Here is a 23,562-nt window from a genome sequence, read left to right on the forward strand (position 1 = left end):
GCATATATAAAGTCAATGTATAGTCTTTTAGGTTGACTTAAGGAAAGCGTTAAATTCTTCCCAGTAGGAGACAGAATACATGGATAGACCCGCGATGTGACTCAATGTATCATTTCTGACGTTCTTTTTTTTTTTTTTTGAGACGGAGTCTTGCTCTGTCACCCAGGCTGGAGTGCAGTGACCGGATCTCAGCTCACTGCAAGCTCCGCTTCCCGGGTTTACGTCATTCTCCTGCCTCAGCCTCCCGAGTAGCTGGGACTATAGGTGCCCGCCACCTTGCCTGGCTAGTTTTTTGTGTTTTTTAGTAGAGACAGGGTTTCACTGTATTAGCCAAGATGGTCTCGATCTCCTGACCTCGTGATCCGCCCGTTTTGGCCTCCCAAAGTGCTGGGATTACAGGCTTGAGCCACTGCGCCCGGCTCTGACATTCTTATGTTTACTTTTTATCACTTACTCATCTTCTAGGGGTCCTGAGAAAATAAATGAATATCCAGATATGCAAGTTGCTTTGCTTTCTCTGAGGGATTATAGCTATGTGAGTTTGAAAGGATTAATCCTTGACTATTCTCTTCCATCTGTCAGGAGCAGAACTCTGACATTCCATCTGAGCAATGCCCCTTGATCCTCCTCTTTTGATCAGAGAGACCCCATTACACACCCAGACCCCATTCAGCAAAATCATGACTCACCAAGTGTTAGAAATTAATTTTTGTGTGTTACTTTAATTTTTTAAAGTAAGTCTTCCTGTATTGCCCTTAAAATTCTTGGTTACCTGTCCAAAAAATCTCTTGGTTTCCCGTAGCGATGGGCACATTCTTTGTAACACTGATAGACCAATGAGTTCTTTCTGTTTAGGTGACATCTCTGAACCATAAATATTTTCGCACACACTTGGAGGACAGCCTTTCCTTGGGCCGACCCCTTCTCATTGAGGATATTCGTGAAGAGCTGGATCCAGCCTTGGATAATGTATTAGAAAAGAATTTTATTAAATCTGGCACCACTTTCAAGGTGAGCTTTGTTAAAAAAAAATAAATAAATAAATAAGAAAGAGAAAGAAAGAAAAGAACAATGGTGACATCTACTTATCTTTTTGAGCATAGCAGCAAATGCAATTTCCTTTAGGCAGTAGTATTTGGTACATTGAAAATAAACTATTTCCAAACTGACACTTCAGTGTTTCCTTTTATTTTTTATAGCATATAAAAATTGCTGAGGTGGGGGCAATATTTTGATAAGAGTAGTCATTTAGCTGAAACTAAATAACATTAAGGAAACACATTGGTCTTAATATGTTAGTGCAACACAACATATATATATATGTTTAAGCAACTCTTGATATTGGTTTTGCAAGTCTTATATGTATACATTTTTACAAAATAACCTAGATTTCTTCCCTGGAGGAAATGACATTTTAATAAAGTCTATACACATTGATTTGGTCATTTATCTCTTTATTTTCAGTCTAAGTTCATTGACTTTGTTGGAGGCTATGGAATATTGTTCTCAATTGTTGGTGATGAATTGTTTTCAGTATGTATAAGTGCTTCATTTTTAATTCATGCCATTCTCTACCTTTAGGCTTCTTCGGTTTTATAACAGCATTTCTGATTGGGTGTTTTTCACTTTGGACAACTTAATTTCATGAATATCAGTGAATAAGTAAAAAATGAGTATTTTCTCATTAAACAAAGACAGATTTATTCAGAAAAATTTTCTTCATAATGTGAAATCTTTCATATGCCACATTTTTAAAAATTCATTCAGCAAAGTTTATGGAGCATCCAATATATACTTAAGCCTTTATGAGTTTATAGGGGAAAAATAAATAAAGCCCAGTTAGTGTTCTGAAGGTTAGCATCATATTCTATGAGATTAGAGGGTAGAATTTCTCTTTTTCATAAAAAGAAGCTAAGAGCAAAATTTTGGTGACTTGCTTGGATATTATGGACTCATCCACAATTTTGAACTGCATTTAAAAAATGTTTAATCCACAAGTAAAGATCATATATATTTAAACTGTACAATGTGGTAATTTGGTATACATATACATTGTACAATGATTACCACAATCAAATTAATTTAACACATCCATCACCACACATGCTATACCTTAGATACCTGAAACTTGTTCATCTTATAACTGAAAGTTTGTACCCTTTGACCAACATCTCCCCATTTCTCCCATCCCCTACCCCGCTGGCAACCACTGTTCTATTCTCGGCTTCTGTGAGTTTGACTTTTTTAGATTTCACATGTGAGATCATACAGTGTTTATCTGTGTCTGGCTTATCTTATATGGCATATTTAATATGCCAAAGGAGGTTGTAGACTCTCCATTCCTGAAGGTCTTTTAAAAGATCCTAGATTTTTATCTGTAGTGTGAAGGCATAATGCCTTAGAATGTGATGGTGGCCTTAGTGATGTTTTCAGTCACATGGAGAATTAAGAGTAACCAGAGATTTAAGTCATTTAAAAATTCTGATTGCCACCTGATTTTTAGATAGCAAAAACCAATTGTTTTTTCAGCATGCTGCAAATAGTAGTGTTTAAGATAAATGTTACCTTTTTGAAAAAAGTTGGCATATTTCCTTTGAAAATTACATTAACTTTTTCTGTTATCAAATATGCTTCAGATATACCTATGAAATTAAAAACATAAAATTTTCTATAAACACAGCAAATTTCCACAGTAGGAAACACTTTTCTTAACCGGGGGAAAAAATAGCAGCTCCTGTACTACAAACAACTGATGGGAGTGGTAAGTACTCGCTAAGGTGTTAAAGTCAAATCTTAGATGTGTCTAAGTTTTCCTTTATTCACCATTTGCTTTGGATAACTTTTTCATTTGATTTGCTTGGATCATTGCTAAAAACATCGCCAGGCAGGAGTACAATTCTAAATTATTCTAAATTGAATAGGGTTTATTATTTAAGATTAGTGATTAAATTTTTTTAACTTTCCTTCCCAATTTATTCAAGTTTCACAGCACTGACAGGTAAATTCTTTTCTAAATTGAACCCAAGTTCCTTTCCCTGTCCTTTAAGCTGTTTTTAATTTTATATGTGAATTTATGCAGGTGAAAGTCGGTGATAAGGAATGTGATATCATGGATACGTTTAAACTTTACATTACTACAAAGTTACCAAACCCTGCCTTTACCCCAGAGATTAACGCTAAAACATCAGTCATTGATTTCACTGTTACAATGAAAGGACTTGAGAATCAGTTACTAAGGAGAGTAATTCTAACAGAGAAACAGGTAATCTCTCTCTCAAGGTAAAGAATTTCTGCTTATAATAAATGCTTAAAATGTATTGAGAAATTGGCCGGGCGCGGTGGCTCAAGCCTGTAATCCCAGCACTTTGGGAGGCCGAGACGGGCGGATCACGAGGTCAGGCGATCGAGACCATCCTGGCTAACACGGTGAAACCCCGTCTCTACTAAAATACAAAAAAAAAATTAGCCGGGCGAGGTGGCGGGCGCCTGTAGTCCCAGCTACTCGGGAGGCTGAGGCAGGAGAATGGCGTGAACCCGGGAGGCGGGGCTTGCAGTGAGCTGAGATCCAGCCACTGCACTCCAGCCTGGGCAACAGAGCCAGACTCCGTCTCAAAAAAAAAAAAAAAAAATGTATTGAGAAATTGCTAAGTATGTGAAAAAGAAAAAAAATTTAAAAACCATATTTATCCTTGTTAACATAAATATTTCTTTTGCAGCCTTAATTCCTGTCAAGAAATCATGTAACTCATCTTCTTATCCAGCTTCAAACACACACACACACACACACACACACACACACACCCCTCTTTCTACTTCTTCTTGAAACTTCTAGGTGTACTAACTATCTATAGTCCTTGTCTTGGGGGCACCTGAAAACATCAATAAAACAATGATTGAGAGAAAAAGAAATTGCTCTGAATGGCTCTTATTTCCACTGTAGTAGTTTCAACTACTACAGTCCAATAATCTAATGATATAGGGAGCCATACCTTTATTTTTAATTAAATGAAATTTGCACTAAAGCAGGGAAATTAAGTCTAACTGAGGGTTCTAATAAAACGAAGAACAACTTAGGACTGGAAGATTTTAAGAGACTGATACAAGATTAAACTAATTTTTTTTTTTTTTTTGAGACGGAGTCTCGCTCTGTCGCCCAGGCTGGAGTGCAGTGGCCGGATCTCAGCTCACTGCAAGCTCTGCCTCCCGGGTTTACGCCATTCTCCTGCCTCAGCCTCCCGAGTAGCTGGGACTACAGGCGCCCGCCACCTCGCCCAGCTAGTTTTTTGTATTTTTTTAGTAGAGACAGGGTTTCACCGGGTTAGCCAGGATGGTCTCGATCTCCTGACCTCGTGATCCGCCCGTCTCGGCCTCCCAAAGTGCTGGGATTACAGGCTTGAGCCACCGCGCCCGGCCAAGATTAAACTAATTTTTAAGTTGACGCTCAGAAAACATTAAGTTTTATGCATAAAATATAATTGCATAAAAATATAATGTTATATATCTGCATTATAAAGTACATTTGCATAAAATATGAGAAAGTAATTAATTTTAGAATGAAGGATTCAAGGCAAGGCAAGGTTAGAAATAATAAGAGCAGCGAGGCATGAAGTGGATGGGAGAGAAACAGAAGGACAAGGGAGGAAAACAGGCAGAGGAGGGAAAAGAGGAGATGGGAATCCAGGGTCCCAGACGCAGGAAAGACATCCAAGAAGGGAGAGAGAAATGACACAGACACCAAAGAAATAGACTCAGTGAAAGGCAGCATCCTGCCTGGCTCGTGGACAGCTCACCAAGGGACAGGCCCTTGAAAGGTGGTTGGTCTGGTGGAGTGAAAAGGGCACAGTCCTAGCTTTGACTCTCTTTAGTTGTTTGGTCTTAGTTTCCAATAAACCTGGGGCTTATGCAGTCCAGGAAGGGAACTTGTTCCTCTTCCACAGCCAGGCAGAGATGGCCCTGGCCCGGCAATTCACTGTTGCCATCGCCTCTCAGGATCCCATGCTGTTAACTGTTGACGATTAGTCCCTTGTGGTCTAATTGGTGCTGTGGGTTTATTTTGAGATGATTCCTCGCTGGTCTAGATCCCCCCTGCAGGCTGCACTAACCTCCAGAAGTCAAGCAACTCCACTGCCGAAAGGTCTTCAGGGCTCCCCACACCCGCTCTTCTCATTCCCTAGCTTCCTCTTCAAGAGAAGTGCTAAGGTGCTCATAGCAACCTTGCTGGAGAAAAAAAGTGCACATTTAATATGCAGGAGGGTGTTCTAAACATTATGTTTAACCCTCCTAACAATCCTCCTATTACACCCACATTTTTACAGATGAGCAAATGGAGACCAAAGAAAATAAGGGTCTTCATCTATAACAGCACAGGGACTTTGCAGCCTGCCAAGCCTCCTAGATAAGTTTTACAGGTCCTGCTATGAAGTTTAGCAAGAGTCCACTGTGCTATGATATCTGATATCCAGAAAAGGAAGCTAATATGATTTCATTTTGTCCACGTATTCCTATACTGCCACCCAGGGGTGACCATTTTAATGAAAATGACTAACTGGTTATTTCCCTGCAAATAGAGCAATGCTCTTCATCGCCCCGTCAAATCCTGCCACCCTGTAAGTACAATGCCAATAACACTAGTCTTGGAGTTGGAGGACAAGGGTATTAGGCTGTTATAACATGCAGCTGGTTACTGGCAGAGACCGGCCTAATACCATTGTTATTCAGAGTTCATATTTCTGGGTCCTCGGCTTTTCCAAATGTAAAATAAAGAAATTGGACTAAATTCAGCACATTTCAATTTGGCAAATATTTATTGGGTTGAGTTTCTTCTCTACAAAGCCTCAAGTTAAGTACTGTCAATAATACAAAGATGAATAGGAAAGTTTACGTATCTGTCTTCTAGATGCATAAACCGTAGTTGGAGGGAAATAATCTACTGATAGATTGTGATACAAACTATATTAGAGGCCAAGCATGGTGGCTCACCTCTGTATTCCTAGCACTTTGGGAGGCTGAGGCAGGTGGATTACCTGAGGTCAAGAGTTTGAGACCAGCCTGGCCAACATGGTGAAACCCCGTCTCTACTAAAAATACAAAAATTAGCTGGGCGTGGTGGTGCACGCCTGTAGTCCCAGCTACTCAGGAGGCTGAGGCAGGAGAATCGCTTGAATCCGGGAGGCGGAGGTTGCAGTGAGCCGAGATGACACCACTGCATTTTAGCGTGGGCGTCAGAGGGAGACCATCTCAAACAAACAAATAAAGAAACAAAACACACACACACACAAAACCAAAAAAACAAAACAAACTATATTAGATGTGCAGATAAAGACTGTGCCATGACTTTTGATTGACTGGTTCAGGAAGACTTTCTGAAAATGATGAAATTTCTGAAGCAATTTTCCCAGAAACCTTCCCAAATAAGAAGTTTTAAAACGCCTTCTTTTAACATAATTCTACATGCAACATGTGATTCTGTATAAAGTCAGAAAAAAATGTTATGAGGAATATTATTGAGGTGATTTCAGTGTAGACTCTACGTTTAGTGAGAGTATCAGTGATACTGACATATCGCTCTCAGTGTTAAATTTCCTGAATTTGAATATTGGACTATGCTTATGTAAGAGTGACCTGGTTCTTCAGAGATTTGCTAAAGTGTTTAGGGGTAAAGGGACATGACATCCAAGAGTGATTCAGCAGTAATAGTAATAATAATAACAATAATGACAATATTATGTTTTCTATAGAGATATAGCGATAAAGCAAAATGTGATTTGGTGAATCTAGGTGAAGGCTGTATGAAAGTTCCTTGTATTAGGCTTGCAACTTTTTTGAATGCTTGAAATTTTTTCAAAATATAATTTTAAAAATATATCATTTTATGTAAGAAAAAATACCCTGTAAACATTCAAGTTTGCCCTCTGTAGAAGGAGATACAAATAAAATGGAAAATGGGTTTGTATTGGCAACTGGCTGTGCCAAACCAGGTACCTGGTGCTCCCATAGGAACCAGGCCAAGAGCTCATATTTAATCTGGGTAGCCCCTTGGTTTCTTCGTGTTAGTGCCTTTTTGTTTCTACTTGTTCTGACTGCGAATAAAGACAGCATTTCTTACAGAAGCAGTGTGGGAACAGGGCCAAGAGAACGGGACATGCTATTTTTAAACTTCAAGCTGGCAAGAGAGCTTGGGGTAATTGGGTAAAATTATTTAGCAGAATTGTCTGGTGCCTGCCAGTATAAGTGCTGTGGAACTTTAATGACAGTGGGCATAATTTAAAAAAAAATTTCCACAGAAACAAAAATATGGATAGATAGATTTGACTAATGATAGTAATTTCTTCTGCCATTCAAAAAGTACTTTGGTTTAAACTTTAAACATGGTTAATAAATACTAGTGAGTTGCATTTGCTATAATAACTGGTAATTATAGTTCCAATGTTATTTTTTGTTTTTTAATGACAGGAGTTAGAGTCTGAGAGGGTTAAACTTTTGGAGGATGTTACTTTTAATAAGCGGAAGATGAAAGAACTTGAAGATAACCTCCTCTATAAATTAAGTGCTACAAAAGGTATTGTGTTATTAAGAAGTAATGAAATAACAGATTCTGAATAAGGATTTCATTTACACTGTTTTCAATGCCCTCATGACTATAGATGTTAGGAAATAGTCATGTTATCAATGCAAAAACAAGCAAGGCAATTTCCATCTAGACATTAAAGAGGGACGGCAGAGAATCTGATTTTTAAATTAGCAAATAGAGACCGAGCATCTGAGAATAACACAATTTTCTTTATATAATTGCTTTCTCCTGAGAAAAATAAGGGCTCCTGATAGAGCTAGGTAACTTATTATAGGTTAATTTGCTTGCCCCAAAGAAACTAATGTGCTCAATCTATTTTTTTTTCTTTTGAGACAGAGTCTCGCTCTGTCTCCCAAGCCGGGTGCAGTGGCTCATGCCTGTAATCCCAGCACTTTGGGGGACCAAGGCAGGTGGATCACCTGAGGTCAGGAGTTTGAGACCAGCCTGGCCAACATGGTGAAACTCACTCCATTTGTTTTTTAGATTGATTATTTCATTTGGCATTGAAATGCAGTTACTGCAATGAGTTATGACACATGTAATCTGCGTCAGAGGAACTTGGGTACCAAATGCCCAGCTTACCCTCTACTTGGCTTGATCTCCCACTTTATATGGGAAAGACAGTTTCTCCTCTGGGTAGCCAAATCATCATGTCACACCTCAATTTGAGGATGAAATCTCTCTGCAATATATAAAAAGAAAATTTTATCCAAGAAAATCAACAAACATTATATTGTTCTGTAGCAGGCAAATCACAGCAACCTGAATTCTACTACCTTATTAGAAGTGAATGAATACTTCCCAACTGCACCTTAATTCCGGGATGTTATTTAAACAAGTCCGACCCTCCAGAAATACTGTACCTTTATGGTGAGCTCGGTGAAGAGTCCTTTTATCTGCCTACTTGTACTGCTCCTGCTAGTGAAGCTGTCTGTCTTTTGGTCCAGTGACTCCTCCCAGCCATTTGGGATACCCCTGGGCATTAAAAATATAGCAAGCAGAACTGGGGGCTGCTCCCCTAGTCTAGCCAAGAGTGTGCTGGATCAAGACCTCTTTCCTTGGGCTTAATCCCAAGTTGGACTTCCACATTAGACAGCATGCCCATCAGAGTAACACAGCCCTTCCTGCAGCACTCGCCTGCTGTCCAGAACTCTAGGGTAGGCCAGAGTGCTGCCGTTTGCAGATATGGGGATTGTTAGCTCAGTACATCCAAGGTGTCTTTCCTTAGATTTTAATTTTAAAACCAAATTCATTGTCATAAGCATCTACTATTTCTATTAAAAACAATAATTTAAAAAAGGATGAGTTCATATCCTTTGTAGGGACATGGATGAAGCTGGAAACCATCATTCTCAGCAAAGTAACATAAGAATAGAAAACCAAGCACTGCATGTTCTCATAAGTGGGAGTTGAACAATAAGAACACTTGGACACAGGGAGGGGAACATCACACACAGGGGCTTGTCGGAGGTAGAGGCTGGGGGGAGGGATAGCATTAGGAGAAATACCTAATGTAGATGACGCGTTGATGGGTACAGCAAATTAACATGGCCCATGTATACCTATGTATCCAACCTGCACGTTCTGCACATGTACCCCAGAACTTAAAGTATAATAATAATAAAAAAACAATAATGAAAGGCAAAACTAAAAATAAAATTCGAGTTTCTCTTCCTGGTGAGACATTTTCACTATACCCCAATTTACTCTTGTTAGAGACAGAGGGATTAGAGTTTTCTATAGCAACGACTGTTCTACTAAAGCAGCGTGAGGAAAGAGTGTACCATTCAACTACCAGCACGACAGCCCATGTGTGAAGTGTTCAGGTTAGCTCACACCCTGAGACAAGTGGGGTGGACAAGCTGTGACACTTGAGGAGAGCCACCAAGATGACAATGGGGGTGAAGCCTATCACATGGGGAACAGCAAAGACCACTGGAGACATGATCATTGTCTTGAGATGTGTGAAGACCCAATCAAATGGGTCTTTTGCTTTTTGCAGATGTTTAGGCAGAGTGGGGGATAGTCTGTCAGTGGGAATGTTTAGAAGGCTTCAGGCATTGGATGGTAGTTGGTCTAGAAGCTTTTTGGTGTCTTAAGATTCTACTGTACCAGTGGTCTTCCTGACTTTGGAGACATCAAGTTGAAAGCTAACAGTATTTTTTTTTTTTTCAGAAGAGATGTATCTTGCCTTGCAACTTTCCCATCTGTGTACTACAGTTTTCCTGTTTTGAATTTTAGGCTCACTAGTAGATGACGAATCTCTCATTGGTGTACTTCGAACTACCAAGCAGACGGCAGCTGAGGTAAGTGAAAAGTTGCATGTGGCTGCAGAAACTGAGATCAAGATCAACGCGGCTCAGGAGGAGTTCCGGCCCGCAGCCACCCGTGGAAGCATCCTCTACTTCCTCATCACAGAGATGAGCATGGTCAACATCATGTATCAGACGTCACTGGCCCAGTTCTTGAAGTTGTTTGACCAGTCCATGGCCAGGTGAGTCCTCACTACCTTCATCCACAAGTGGTAACTTCAAAGCTGGCTTGTATTTCTACTGTTTTAGAAATTGCTTTTTCACTATTCACAATAGCAAAGACACGGAATCAACCTAAATGCCCATCAACAGTAAAGTGGATAAAGAAAAGATGGTACATACACAACATGGGATACTAAGTAGCCATAAAAAAGAATGAACTCATGTCCTTTGCGGAAACATGGATGGAGCTGAAGGCCATTATCCCTAGCAAACTACCACAGGAAGGGAAAACAAAATACTACATGCTGTCACTTATAAGTGGGAGCTAAATGATGATACCACATGGGCACATAGAGGGGAACAACGGACACTGCGGCCTATTAGGGGATGGAGGGTGGGAGGAGGGAGAAGATCAAGAAAAATAACTAATGGGTACTAGGCTTAATACTTGGGTGATGAAGTAATCTGTGCAACAAACCCCCATGAATTAGGTTTACCTGTGTAACAAACCTTCATGTGTAACCCTGAGTTTAAAAGTATTTTTAAAAAGCAAATTGCCCTTTGCTTCTTTGATTCTTAAATGTATTTCAGATCTGAAAAGTCACCACTACCTCAAAAGAGAATTACAAATATTATTGAGTTCCTGACATATGAAGTTTTTATATACTCTGTCAGAGGTCTATACGAAAACCACAAATTCCTGTTTGTACTCCTCATGACCTTAAAAATTGACCTTCAGAGAGGGACAGTTAAGCACAGAGAGTTTCAAGCTCTCATTAAAGGTAAAGTGTGTGGGATACAGATGTGGTGTGTGGAGGATGTTGCATTTGATATGCTCTTTGATATACCATAAACCCATTTCTGTGATCCAGTAGGGAAATGATGTTCTAATGAAAGTGTAATGAAGTTTTATTTTTTAATATCTCTTTTCCGTTTTTCATTCGTCTTGCCGTGGTTACTTAAGATTCAGGTCTGTGCCAACTCAACTGAATATTGATATTTTTGTAGTTATTGATATAACTACATTCAGTTTATTCACTGCTGACCATGCCTGGGAGAATCGATTGCTCAAGTGAGGAAGAGTGATACTGGTGATGGCTTTCTTTAGCAAGAGAGCCATTCCCTCAGCAAGGGGGTATGCTGGTTTTTCAGACTGCAAGAAAAGGCTCACTTGTGTTTCATATTTGAAGTTAATCCTATTCTTTGCCTATCTCCATGTTAAAGGTCTAATTAAGAAGACAAAAGAATGGAATTTTTCTTTTTTTTTTTTTTTTTTTTTTTGAGGCAGTCTTTGCTCTGTCCCCCTGGCTGGAGTGCAGTGGCCTTGATCTCGGCTCCTGCAAGCTCGCCTCCGGGTTCCTGCCGATCTCCTGCCTCAGCCTCCCAAGTAGCTGGGACCACAGGCACCCGCCACCCGGCGCTTCCGGCTAATTTTTTTTTGTATTTTTTAGTAGAGACGGGGTTTCACCATGGTCTTGATCTCCCGACCTTGTGATCCGCCCGCCTCGGCCTCCCAAAGTGCTGGGATTACAGGCGTGAGCCACCGCGCCCGGCCTGGAATTTTCATTTCAATTTAGTTACACAAGTATTTACTGAGCTCATGCTATGTAAACCCACCACGCTAGCTTTGGGGATGTAAGAATAAACCAGATACTGCTTGAAAAGAAATAATAGCCTCAAAATGGAGATAAAGATAATTTAAAAATCACTCCAAAGTAAGGCAGAATCACCTAAGTGCTGTAAGAGAGCTAAGAAGCAAAGTGTTGAGTCTAAAAGGAGGGAGCGATTACATGTGGTTGGTGAAATCAAAAACAGTTTCTTAGAAAATATACCTTTGTGGGTTAAGTCATGAGTTGGGGAACTATTCGGTACGTGGCAAAATGCTTCCATCTTTTTCTTGTGTGTTTGGCTCTTTATATATGATTTAACCAATTATTTTCTGGCTCCCCACACCCCAAAAAGAAAGTGGCATTTGAGGTGGACCCTGAAGAGGTAGAAAAGAGGAAAACATTCCATGCTGAAAGGGAGCAGCATGAAAAAGGGAATGAGTGGAGAACATCTAAGTTGTAAGAATCAGTCTGGTTTTGTTGAAATGAAAGGTGGATATGGAGGCATACTGAGAAATAGAGCTGGACATATAAACTGGTGACATACTGCGGAGAGCCTGGGTTCCCATAGGAAGCATTTTCTCGATCTGGTAAGAAACAGGGAGTTGTGTAAGGTGGTGATGTGATCATTATGGTCATTTAGGGAGGTGAACTTGGCACATGTGTAAGGATCAAAGAAAAGAGGTTCAAAGGAGTCTCTTTCAATCTTCCCAACTGCAGGAATACATTCCCAACCTAGGGTAAAGGCAATGGGAATATATAGGGAGACAAGGGTATGAGAGATTAGGGAGGTAAAATGGCAAAAACCGATGCATAGAAGAGTCAAGAGAGCAGGCAGAAATGAGTCTACGATTTCCGGTCTATGCAGAGATTTCTGGTCTGGTTGGTTGGAAGAGGAGCTGGTTTGAGGAGGGTTGGTGTGGGGGATTTCTGGATGTGATTTTAGGGCCTATGTAGTCAGAATAGGCCAGATTTTGCTGCCATAAAAACAATCCCAAAATTTCAGTGACTTAACACAACCAAGGTGTACTACATTCATGTTACCTACATTCATGAACTACATTCATGTTACCTCTCCAACATGCTGTTCTAGTCACTCAGAAATCCACATTGCTTCCAAAACTACTACGGCAGAAGGGCAAGGATGTGGCAGACTGTGCACTGGCTCTTAAAAGTCACCCCACAAGTGACACATATCACTTACGCTCCTATTTCGTTAGCCAAAGCCAGATATGCAGCCACATCTCACTTCAAAAAGAGCAGAGTGCAATTCCTCGTGTGTTTGAAAGGCGGGGAAACAGTTTGTGACCAGCTCTGATGACTACAGACATGTGAAATTTGAGCTATCCAGAAAAAAATTAGAAAAGATAACCTAGGCTGGGTGCGGTGGCTCACGCCTGTAATCCCAGCACTTTGGGAGGCCGAGGCAGGCAGATCACAAGGTCAGGAGATCGAGACCATCCTGGTTAACAAGGTGAAACCCCGTCTCTACTAAAAACACAAAAATCAGCTGGGCATGGTGGCAGGCACTTGTAATCCCAGTTACTCAGGAGGCTGAGACATGAGAATAGCTTGATTAGTGCCTTTACGAAAGAGGCCCGAGGGAGCTCACTCCCCCTCTCACCATGTCAGGACACCGTGAAAGGAGCCATCTATGCACCAGGAAATGGGCCCTCACCAGACACTGAATTCTCCAGGGTCTTGATCTTGGACTCTCCAGCCTCCAGAGCTGTGAGAAATAAACATTTCTGTTGTTTCTAAGCCACCCAGCCTATGGTATTTTGGGATAGTGGCTGAATGGACAAAGATACTGTGCAATACGAGGGGAGGAGAAGCATACTTTTGAATCTTTCCTTACCGGTGAGCTGGCTTTGCTTCCTGAATGCCATCTGCTAATGTGACCCCTGAGAAGGAGGCACATATGACATAGAAAGGAAAAAGTGGGAAACCTGGTGCCTGGGTCCACAATGGATGCTGGGAAGGAAAAAGGAGGTTAGAGGTAGAAAGAGGAGGTCAGGTGCAAAGATCCTCATCTCTTCCTTGCCTCCTGAGGGAGGTGAGAAGGGGAGAGGGCCAGAGAAAGTCTCAGATAGGAGATGACCCTGCATTCTGCCCAGTGTCACACCCACCATGGAAGCAGGGGAGTAGCTGGATGGGCGAGCCTGAGGTTTGGCAAGTAGGAATGTGGCGACATTCAGAGGTTGAGAGGGCTGGCACGCAGCTGAGACTGGAGGTCAAACAAAAAAGTTTTAGAGAAAGAAAACTTTGTACCTGCAGACAAAGTACAAATGCCAGGAGCTGGGGCAGTGATTGCAGCCCAGGGCCCCGACAGATAGCATTTGTCGTAGCTCAGAGGATACAGTGCAGGGACCCAGCCTGCACCTGAGGCATGGAAATCCTGGAGGGCAGCCTGCAGACCTGAGGCATGCTTCCCACCACGACATAATCCCACCCCATCTCACCTCTCCCACCTACCAACCAACCAGACCAGAGCTACCCTGAAAGAGACTGGGTTATTTGAAAGAGGGTGGGTAAATCAGAGGAGACTGAGAAATGCGGCAACACAGTGGGGAGGGAATTCGTCAGGGAGGATTAGATTTGTTACAGAAAAATAAAGAAGGCTGAACACATGGGTTGTGGTGTTAGCACATTTGTGACCCCATTTCATAAAATTGGAGTCAGGGAGAACTATATTGTATAGGGCCAGGAGAGTCAGGGAGAGGAGTTTGGATTTAATTTAGTTGGCAATAGGGAGCCATCGAATGTTTTATGAGCAGGGATGTGGCATGAACAGAACAGTGCTTTAAGAAGATTAATTTGGGATTGTATGATAGGTTGATTGACAGCAGTACAATTAGCTCAGCAATAAAAGAGTTTTTAAACAAAACGTAAAATTTGTTTTAGTTTTGAACTGGCTTACATTTTGACTGAATTATTCCTTAAAAGATGGTATGACTTTGTTTTTAATGTTTTTTTCAAAGTTAACAAACATGATCCTTAGATCATAGATACTTTAAAAAAATCATTTTGAACTCAATACTTAAGGGGGAGAGTGGAGGAGTTATTTATCGTAGCAGAAATGTTTGATTTCCCAAGAGTGACAGGTTTTTCAGTTTGTTTGTTTCAATTACTACTTTCTTTCTGCAATATTTGCAAGGTGACTTTGACTTTCTTCTTCAACCAAAAATGTCAGAACACTTTGAAAAATGAAATGGATACCAGGCGCAATCCTGCATTATAGAGCAATGGATTTACCTTTCTTCCCTGCCTGGTTATTTTAGAAAGATATTATCTTTCTTTTGTCATAGACTGTGTACAAAAAGACACCTTAGGGGGTCTTTTCTTGCCTTCCAAACTGGACTGGACCTGGGCCTTCCAAGCGGGGAAAGAAAAAGAGAGAAAGAGAGAGAGAGAGAAAGAGAGAGAGAGAGAGAGAGAATGTCAGAACAACAGCTAATGATTACATAGCTCTTATTATTATTCTATACTGTTCTACGTACATTACTGTATTTAACCTTCGCAGCAGCCAATCTGGTAGATTCTATCAGACATCCATGTGGCAGATGAGGAAACTGAGAGGGATTCATGTTTTTTTTGTTGTTGTTGTTCAAGTTTGTGCAGCTCTTATGTGGCAGAGCCAGGATATTTTGGGGAATAGGAAGGGCCGTCATTGTTCTAATATGTTTGGAAACACAAAGATAGCTTAGATTTCTTCTCCTGGTGTCTCTAAAGCTCAGGATTACATAAAAACATTTCTTTGGAAACAACCAAGAAGAAAAGGGGTGAGTTTGTCTCTGTGCCAGGGCTGCAGGTGGCTCTCTCTAGTGGCTGCTTCTCGCACCAGTGGCTCCTACAGTAGCAGTAATGGTGCTCTAGTGAGACCAGCTCTGTCTCCAGGTTGCAGAGGGGCCGACGGTGAGAAGAAGGTTTACACGTTGTTCTAAAAGTATTGTTGCACTCAGAGCCACAGATTCCCAAGTCCCCTGTGGTGGAGGAAATGGATTTACATGAAAAAAGTACTTTAGTTCATACAGCTACTCAGGACGGAGAGCAAAGACCTGTAGTTCCCCCACCCCCCTTTTTTGGTCCATGAGTTGATTTGTGAACTGGAAGGAATGATGAGTTCTTAAGGAAGACGATAAGATTTAAGAGTTCAAGAATCACTGTTTTGCATACATCTGAATTAAGCAACAGTGGAGCTGGAATTATTATGATATGTTACCAAAGACATGCAATAGAGAAATTTTGAAATTGTAACTATCATCATATATTTCATTGGAAAATGCTGGGTATGCCCGTTTGACCTGAGATTTGCTTCAGAATATGATTAATGCTATAACTCATTCTCCACTGGACTCAAGCTCTGTGAAAGCCAGGGTCTGGTGGGCTTTTCTCTGCTATATCCCCCAGTGTCTGGAACATACCAAATACCCAGAGGGTGCTCAATAAATATTTGTTCCATCAGTGAATGGATAAATGATTTAAATATTAGTCATCCACTAAAAAACCCATAGATCTATTATATCATTTCCTCCTTCACTTCCTTCCCTCTTTTTATCCCTAGCCTCCCTTTCTCCCACCCTCCTTCCCTAACCCTAACCCTAACCCTAACCCTAACCCTAACCCTAACCCTAACCCTAACCCTAACCCTAACCCTAACCCTAACCCTAACCCATCCATCTGTTTATCTCTCTGTTTGACCTGGTAACAAGTAGTGTTTAATGGCAAGCTTCTGGAGGAGTAATGACTAAGAAGTGATATTTAAAACCCACGCATGAAAAGATCAACATATTCATTGATATCAAATTATAAATTTTAGATCGTTAAAAAATAAAAAGCAAACAAATATAATCACTTGAGAAAAATTCCTTGCAGGGAAAAATGACAGAGTTGTTATTTGTACCTTATAAAATGGTATAAATCAGTAAATAAAACACTAAGACTTGAAGGAAATGTACCAAAAAGCCCCCACATTTTCTGCAATATTATTATTTTCCAATTTTCCCATATTTTCAGTCATGTGGCTATCTTGCTTTTATTGTTTGGAGAGTACATTTCTAAAAATGAAGTACAGGCTCACGCGTTTCACCCCGTCTGACGCCCTTCCCCAGGAGGAGCAGCTCTGGACCTGAAAGCCTGCCCTCCCAAGCCCTATCGCTGGATCCTTGACATGACGTGGCTGAATCTTGTGGAGCTGAGTAAACTTCCACAATTTGCAGAAATTATGAACCAGGTAATACAATAAAGGGCTGGTTGAAAGTGCAGATCTGCAAACCTAAACATACCTGGGCCACTTAAACTGGGGCTTCCTGGCAGCAATTCCTTCACCCAAAAAAGTCAACCCAGTAGTTTGGATCTGAGGCTCTGTGGCTGTCTGGGAGAGATCTTGGACAGATGGACCTCAGGGTTAACCTCTTCATAGTTACAGGCAACTGTTTTCCTCCTGTGTGGTGGGCATGGGCCATTTTTATATGCCTGTTTGAGTTGCTGCTGGAATCAGAACCAGTAGATGGACCGTTTTATTGTAGACGACTCGTGCTTTTACACTGTAACTTCTGCCTATATAAGTGATTTGTGCAGATTTGGATGTGAGTCAAATTAAGTGGTTGAGGTCCCTCTAAAAAATTATTTTAGTGGTGAAATATAATGGTGAAAATGGAGAAATAGGTGCCGATTTGCCTGTTGTTTTTTTCTTATTTGAAAATGTACATTGATTACTGTGGATTAATTGTTGAGTCAATTGTCACTGGAAAACAATCGTGCAACTCAGAATAAAGATAGCTGTTTTTTACTGGGATCTGTTGGCTACAACTGCCTGTCACTGAGGGAGCCTGCACTTTCCCAGTGTCAGATGCCAGTAATCATCTCTTTTCTGTGGCCGCTAGTGACTGACAGATGGGGCCATAGGTAGACTGCAGGTTGGCAGAGCCTCATGCTGTAATCACCAATCCCCCACCCAACATACTGTGTTAGCTGCCTCTGTTTGTTTAGTGGCATTTCTGAAACATTGTGTAGACTCTACCTACTCAGCCTGGTTGGGTCAGAGTCAATTGGATAAACTCACTGGGTTCCATCTGTGGATGGACAGTGAGCTTTGTTTTGTAGTACAACCACAGATGAGTCCTCCAAGCCCAAACAAATGCTTGGAAAAAGAAAGTGATCTTGGGCCGGGCGCCGTGGCTCAAACCTGTAGTCCCAGCACTTTGGGAGGCTGAGGCAGGTGGATCACGAGGTCAGGAGTTTGAGACCAGCGTGGCCAACAGAGTGAAACCCCGACTCTACTAAAAATACAAAATATTAGCCAGGCGTGGTGGTGGGTGCCTGTAGTCCTAGCTACTCGGGAGGCTGAGGCAGGAGAATCGCTTGAACCTGGGAGGCAGAAGTTGCAGTGAACCGAAATCATGCCATTGCACTCCAGCCTGGGCGACAGTGTGAGACTCTGTCTCCAGAAAAAAAGAAAAAGAAAAAGAAAAGAAAAGAAAAGAAAGTGATCTCGATCTGGTCAGCGATTGGGTAAGGGAGATGGTCAAGAACCACTGGAAAAATCACTCGAAGCCCATGCCTTCTACTGATGGTTTACATTGATACAAGAATACTTATTATTGTTTGCCTCTGCCAACTAGATGTTAAGTACTCATGAGGTAGAATATAGTAGCTATTACTACTTCCAGTGGAATAGGTACTTTGCAACAATAACCCTGCCACAGAAAAGCAGAGTTATTGACCCTAATTTATAGATGAAATAACGGAGATTCAAAGAGGTTAGGTACTTGCCCAAGACCCCATTGCCAATAAGTGACAAAGCTCATGCTCTTCCCATGCCATCATGAGTTATTTCTTTCCCACTCCTCTTACACCACTGGATGGGCCAGAAGTGGAGTGAGGGGCAGTTCTCAGAAAGGTTGCAAAATTTCAGTGGAGACCTGCAGTCAAGTGGCCATCAGTCTGGCCTGCCTGGGGGAAGGAAGGGAGGAAGCAGAAGATCAGTCTCCCAGCTGAGTGGGTGTCACGAACTGAAACATCATAACCTCAAAGAGATGCTTCCCTGACCTTGGCATCCCAGGCCAAGGGCCAGGAAAAGGAATGAGAAATGGAGGTGGACATACAGAGGCTGGAAGTCATCTTATCACCCATCATGGCTGCAGCTCACCCTAGAAGCTCTACTGTGGTCAAGTCAAAATTAGCAGGTAGAAGGTCAGTAGGCAAAGAATAGTCATCTGATTTCTTCCTGTGCCTCAGCCGCAGTTGTGGAGGGGACCTGTGAGGGACATTGTGGGCAGGTGCAAGGTAAGGCTGGCAACACCCAGGCCCTGGCATGCAGGCAGCTTCTTTGAGGGTGGCCAACCAGAGAGAGCCGATACAATCTTCAGGAGATAGGTGGCAGTTGTGAAACATTTCAGAAATCCCCTTTATTTATTTGTTTGTTTGTTTGTTTGTTTGTTTGTTTCTTGAGATGGAGTCTCACTCTGTTGCCCAGGCTGGAGTGCAATGGCATGCTCTTGGCTCACTGCAACCTCCGGCTCTCAGGTTGAAGCAATTCTCCTGCCTCAGCCTCCTGAGTACCTGGGACTACAGATGCATGCCGCCACGCCCGGCTAATTTTTTGTATTTTAGTAGAATCAGAGTTCCACTGTGTTGCCCAGGCTGGTCGCAAACTCCTAAGCTCGGGCAATCTGCCCGCCTCTGCCTCCCAAGGTGCTGGGATTACAGGCGTGAGCCACCAGAACCAGCCAGAAATCCCCTTCATCTTTTAGTGCCCCAGGGACAAAGTGGGAGCAACTGAGTTACAGAGTAACTGTTCTGTTATTAATTTATACTCTGTCTGTATCCTGTATGATGAATTGTTCACACTATAGATATGAGACTTTGGACAGTTGTTTACCCTGTCTATGCCTCAATAAAAAGTAGGGGTCATAGAGGAAAAGGTGTAATCCTCAGGTCTGGCATAGGGCATCTGTTATACGAGCCTTTGCTACTTGCTATTATTGCTTACTGTGGCTTTTATATTTTTATTTTTTTATTTTTTTGTTTTTGAGAGGGAATTTCACTCTTGTTGCCCAGAGCTGGAGTGCAGTGGTGCGATCTCGGCTCACAGCAACCTCTGCCTCCTGGGTTCAAGTGATTCTCCTGCCTCAGCCTCCTGAGTAGCTGGGATTACAGGCGTGTGCCACCACACCCGACTAATTTTTATTTTTTTATTTTTTTATTTTTAGTAGAGACTGGATTTCTCCATGTTGGTCAGGCTGGTCTCGAACTCCTGACCTCAGGTCATCCGCCCGCCTCGGCCTCCCAAAGTGCTTATAGGTGTGAGCCACCTTGTACCATGGCTTTTTTTAAAAGCACACTTACGTAACCCAGCCTGATTGTTGCTGAAGAGCAGGGATAGGCTCAATAATCTGTGGTTTTCGTACTTAGTCTTGACGGTACTTGGGCTGCAGTGGGCACCTTTTAATGCCTCTGAACACCTGAAGTCCTTTTCATGCTTCTGAACTTTAAGAGCAGCTGTTGGAGAGACTCCTTTTGTTATCAGGCTTTAGGTCTCAAGGTGGGGGATCACTAGGAAAATAAAAGTTTTGATGTTGTCATCTATTATTATTTTTAAGTAGAAATCAACATTTAGAGGTCCGGTTATCAGAATGCCCTGTTAGTGGTTCTCAACTGAGGGTAATCTACCCACCCCCAGGGGCATCTGGCCATGTCTGGAGACATTTTTGATTGTTAGGACCCGGGTGGAGGGTGCTACTGGCATCACCAGTGGACAGGGATGCTGCTAAACATTCTACAATGCCCAGGACAGCCTCCCACAAAAAAAAAAATTCAGATCCAAATGACAATAAAACCAAGCTTGAGAAACCTTGATGTGTGTTTCTTCTGGCCCAGTCATTTGGTGCAGTTAACAAATGGTCCTAATTGTAGCGCATAATGTAGAAAAATAATGGAAGAACTGGAAGGGAATAGTAATATCTACATTATTGAAGTCATTGATCCTGAAGAAAGGTTTAAACTGTGCTGTTACGCTTGAAAAATTATCTGCCTGTAAAGAATGACCCGCTTAGGTGATTCAGAATCCTTTCTAATATATTCCGATTACATACAGTTCTGTGACTTGCTAATTGGCTTGCTTCTTTTAGATATCTCGTAATGAGAAGGGGTGGAAAAGCTGGTTTGATAAAGACGCTCCAGAGGAGGAAATTATCCCTGATGGTTATAACGATTCACTAGATACCTGCCATAAACTTTTACTTATCAGGTGAGAACAGGCATTATCAGACCTAGAAGCATCACTCATAATTTTGCTAAATTACAGATTGTATCTCAGTGAGTTTACTTCACTGTATCTCTGTCATTGAAAGTAACGGGAAAAACCGCAATTACTTCTGTGCCAGCCTAATATTATAAGAAGTGTATGTACTTCCAAATTATGGCTTGGGATAGCAGTTCTTCAGTTCCTTGACAAGCAAAATAAAATGGTAATGGTGGCAGGGAATGATGTATTTTGACAACATATTAATGATAGTGCTTTTAGCAAAAAGCGTGAAAAATATGCTTTTATTATTCACTTTGTTCATGATTTACCATTGAGTGTAAATCAGTTATTGTTGAATTTATTTCTTTAAAAAAGCAGACCTCACAAAGTTACAAGACAATTAGCTCATAAGCTAAAGTTAAATTGCGTTTGAGAAAAAAACCAATAATATTGCACTGAATTCGAAATATATAAATGCTACTTTTGGCTATAAAATGGAAACAGAAGTTTGAAATTGATGTTAAAGAAGAAAATCGCCCTCTCTTTTCACATTTTACATTTTCTCAGTATCCAGTAACTCAGAGACCTTCCACGTTGAAAAAAATCAGTGTGTGTGTGCGTGCACGTGTGTGTGTGTGTTTGTATGGTAGGTGGGTAAGGCAGAGGAGTAAAGCAGGGGAGATGAGACCCCTACATGAAAAATGAGAGGTAGAGATATTTTGAAGCGATCTTTGTCTTTTCTAACGTTCTACACCTAAGTTTGCATTTCTTAGAAAAAGCTGTTTCTTAGACATTGTCACCCTTCAAGAGTGGCCAGAACAACACTAATGTTGACTTCATAGTCCGCAGAGTATGAAAGGGCTCCTTTTTTTTTTTTTTTTGAGACAGAGTCTTGCTCTGTTGCCCAGGCTGGAGTACAGTGACGCGATCTTAGCTCACTGCATGCTCTGCCCCCCAGGTTCACACCATTCTCCTGCCTCAGCCTCCCGAGTAGCTGGGACTACAGGCACCCACCACCACGCCCAGTTAATTTTTTGTATTTTTAGTAGAGACGGGGTTTCACCATGTTAGCCAGGATGATCTCAATCTCCTGACCTCGTGATCCACCCACCTCAGCCTCCCAAAGTGCTGGGATTACAGGCGTGAGCCACCACACCCAGCCAGGCCTACTTGGTTTTATTGGAACACATGTGTCTATTTTTTAATCCATCATTTAAAAATTAGATCTATGTCAAATAGTACAATCTAGTAGCAAAAAAACAAAACAAAACAAAACAAAAAGAGTCTGTGGGGCTTGTCTGTGCTTTACCATATCAGTATTAAATGACACTATCCAATGTGTCTGTGTATGTGGAACTTGCTATGGTGTGCATTACACAAATGGTATGCCACAAATGCTTGCTGACTAACTTACTTTGGGCATCTTTGGCACATTGGTTCCTCTCCTGAAGGATGTGGAGCCTCAGAGTGTGTGGCAGGTCAGCCCCTACCATGTGTTGGAGCTGGTGGAGGACACTGTGTTGTTATGGGCTCTGCCCTACTTCTTGCCAAAGCCTGGCTGGCACCAAAACCATGAGATTAAATTTGTGCTCTTCCACGGATAGGAAACCTGGCCATTCCTCTTACACGGATGTGGAAAAGTAGGAATTAGCTTGGTGCCCTTTTGCTAATTAAATGTGTGTTTTTACTCAGATAGAAGAAAAAATGAACACGTTTAGTTTATTTCGCTTAACTTGTATTCATTTTTAGGTCGTGGTGCCCAGACCGTACTGTTTTTCAAGCAAGAAAGTATATTGCAGATTCTTTGGAGGAGAAGTACACGGAACCAGTTATCTTAAATCTGGAGAAAACTTGGGAAGAAAGTGATACCCGGACACCTCTGATATGCTTCCTGTCCATGGGATCTGACCCCACGAATCAAATTGATGCATTGGCCAAGAAACTGAAACTGGGTAGGATTAACAATCTACAAAATTTAGCAACACTTCCATATTTTTGCCCTGAATTTTGCCTTTCATAATTTTATAACTGATTCTTAGAAATATATGTAAAACTGAATTCAAAAAATATTAAACTTATTCCTCTTCCATCCTTTCATACCCCCTAAAGTGAGGCTATGATATAGGTATCTTTGTGTAGAGAAGAACACACTCATCTACCATATACTTTTTTTTTTATTGGTTGTGTTTTTAAGTTCTAAGGAGATAGCTGCATTGCATGGATAGCCGGCTAAAAAGAATGAATGCACAACAGCCAAAGTTTACGTTATTGCCACGCCTATATAAAATTACGGCAAAGTTTATTTTGTCACAAATTGAAAAACTATAACCATTATTGTAATGAATAGTAATTAGGGATTAATTATTTCATGCTTTCACTTAATAACCATTCCGTACAGGCAGTGTGCTAGATTTGGGGGTACGGAGATGAATACAAACACAGCTGGGAAAGACAGACATGTAAACATGTAATTGAGGGCGATGTGACAGCTGCAGTAAATATTTCATAGAAGTGGCCGTTCACAGGATTCAGAGCTACTCAGATTGCCTGGGATATGGGGGAAAACATCACATTGATGATATTTGAGTAAGAAGTTAAAAAATAGATAAAATTTACCAGGTGGGGTGGTGGGAGATAGAAAGTTACTCTAGTGGGGAGGAGATG

At 41.4% G+C, this 23,562-nt stretch overlaps 1 protein-coding gene across 5 annotated transcripts in view; it reads left to right on the forward strand.

The window, feature by feature from the left end:
- The window catches only part of DNAH8 (dynein axonemal heavy chain 8), a 319,842-nt gene that overhangs the window by 217,755 nt on the left and 78,525 nt on the right, over positions 1-23,562 (forward strand). For all 5 annotated transcript variants that reach the window (XM_031667069.1, XM_031667067.1, XM_031667072.1 and 2 more), the window contains 8 exons: positions 856-1,011; positions 3,080-3,262; positions 7,453-7,558; positions 9,812-10,064; positions 10,636-10,826; positions 16,763-16,884; positions 20,783-20,901; positions 22,648-22,850. In XM_031667069.1, the coding sequence (XP_031522929.1) occupies positions 856-1,011; positions 3,080-3,262; positions 7,453-7,558; positions 9,812-10,064; positions 10,636-10,826; positions 16,763-16,884; positions 20,783-20,901; positions 22,648-22,850 (1,333 nt within the window). The remainder of the gene's footprint in view (positions 1-855; positions 1,012-3,079; positions 3,263-7,452; positions 7,559-9,811; positions 10,065-10,635; positions 10,827-16,762; positions 16,885-20,782; positions 20,902-22,647; positions 22,851-23,562) is intronic.

Source organism: Papio anubis, chromosome 6 (genome assembly GCF_008728515.1).
Source record: "Papio anubis isolate 15944 chromosome 6, Panubis1.0, whole genome shotgun sequence".
In the NCBI taxonomy this organism is placed as follows: domain Eukaryota; kingdom Metazoa; phylum Chordata; class Mammalia; order Primates; family Cercopithecidae; genus Papio; species Papio anubis.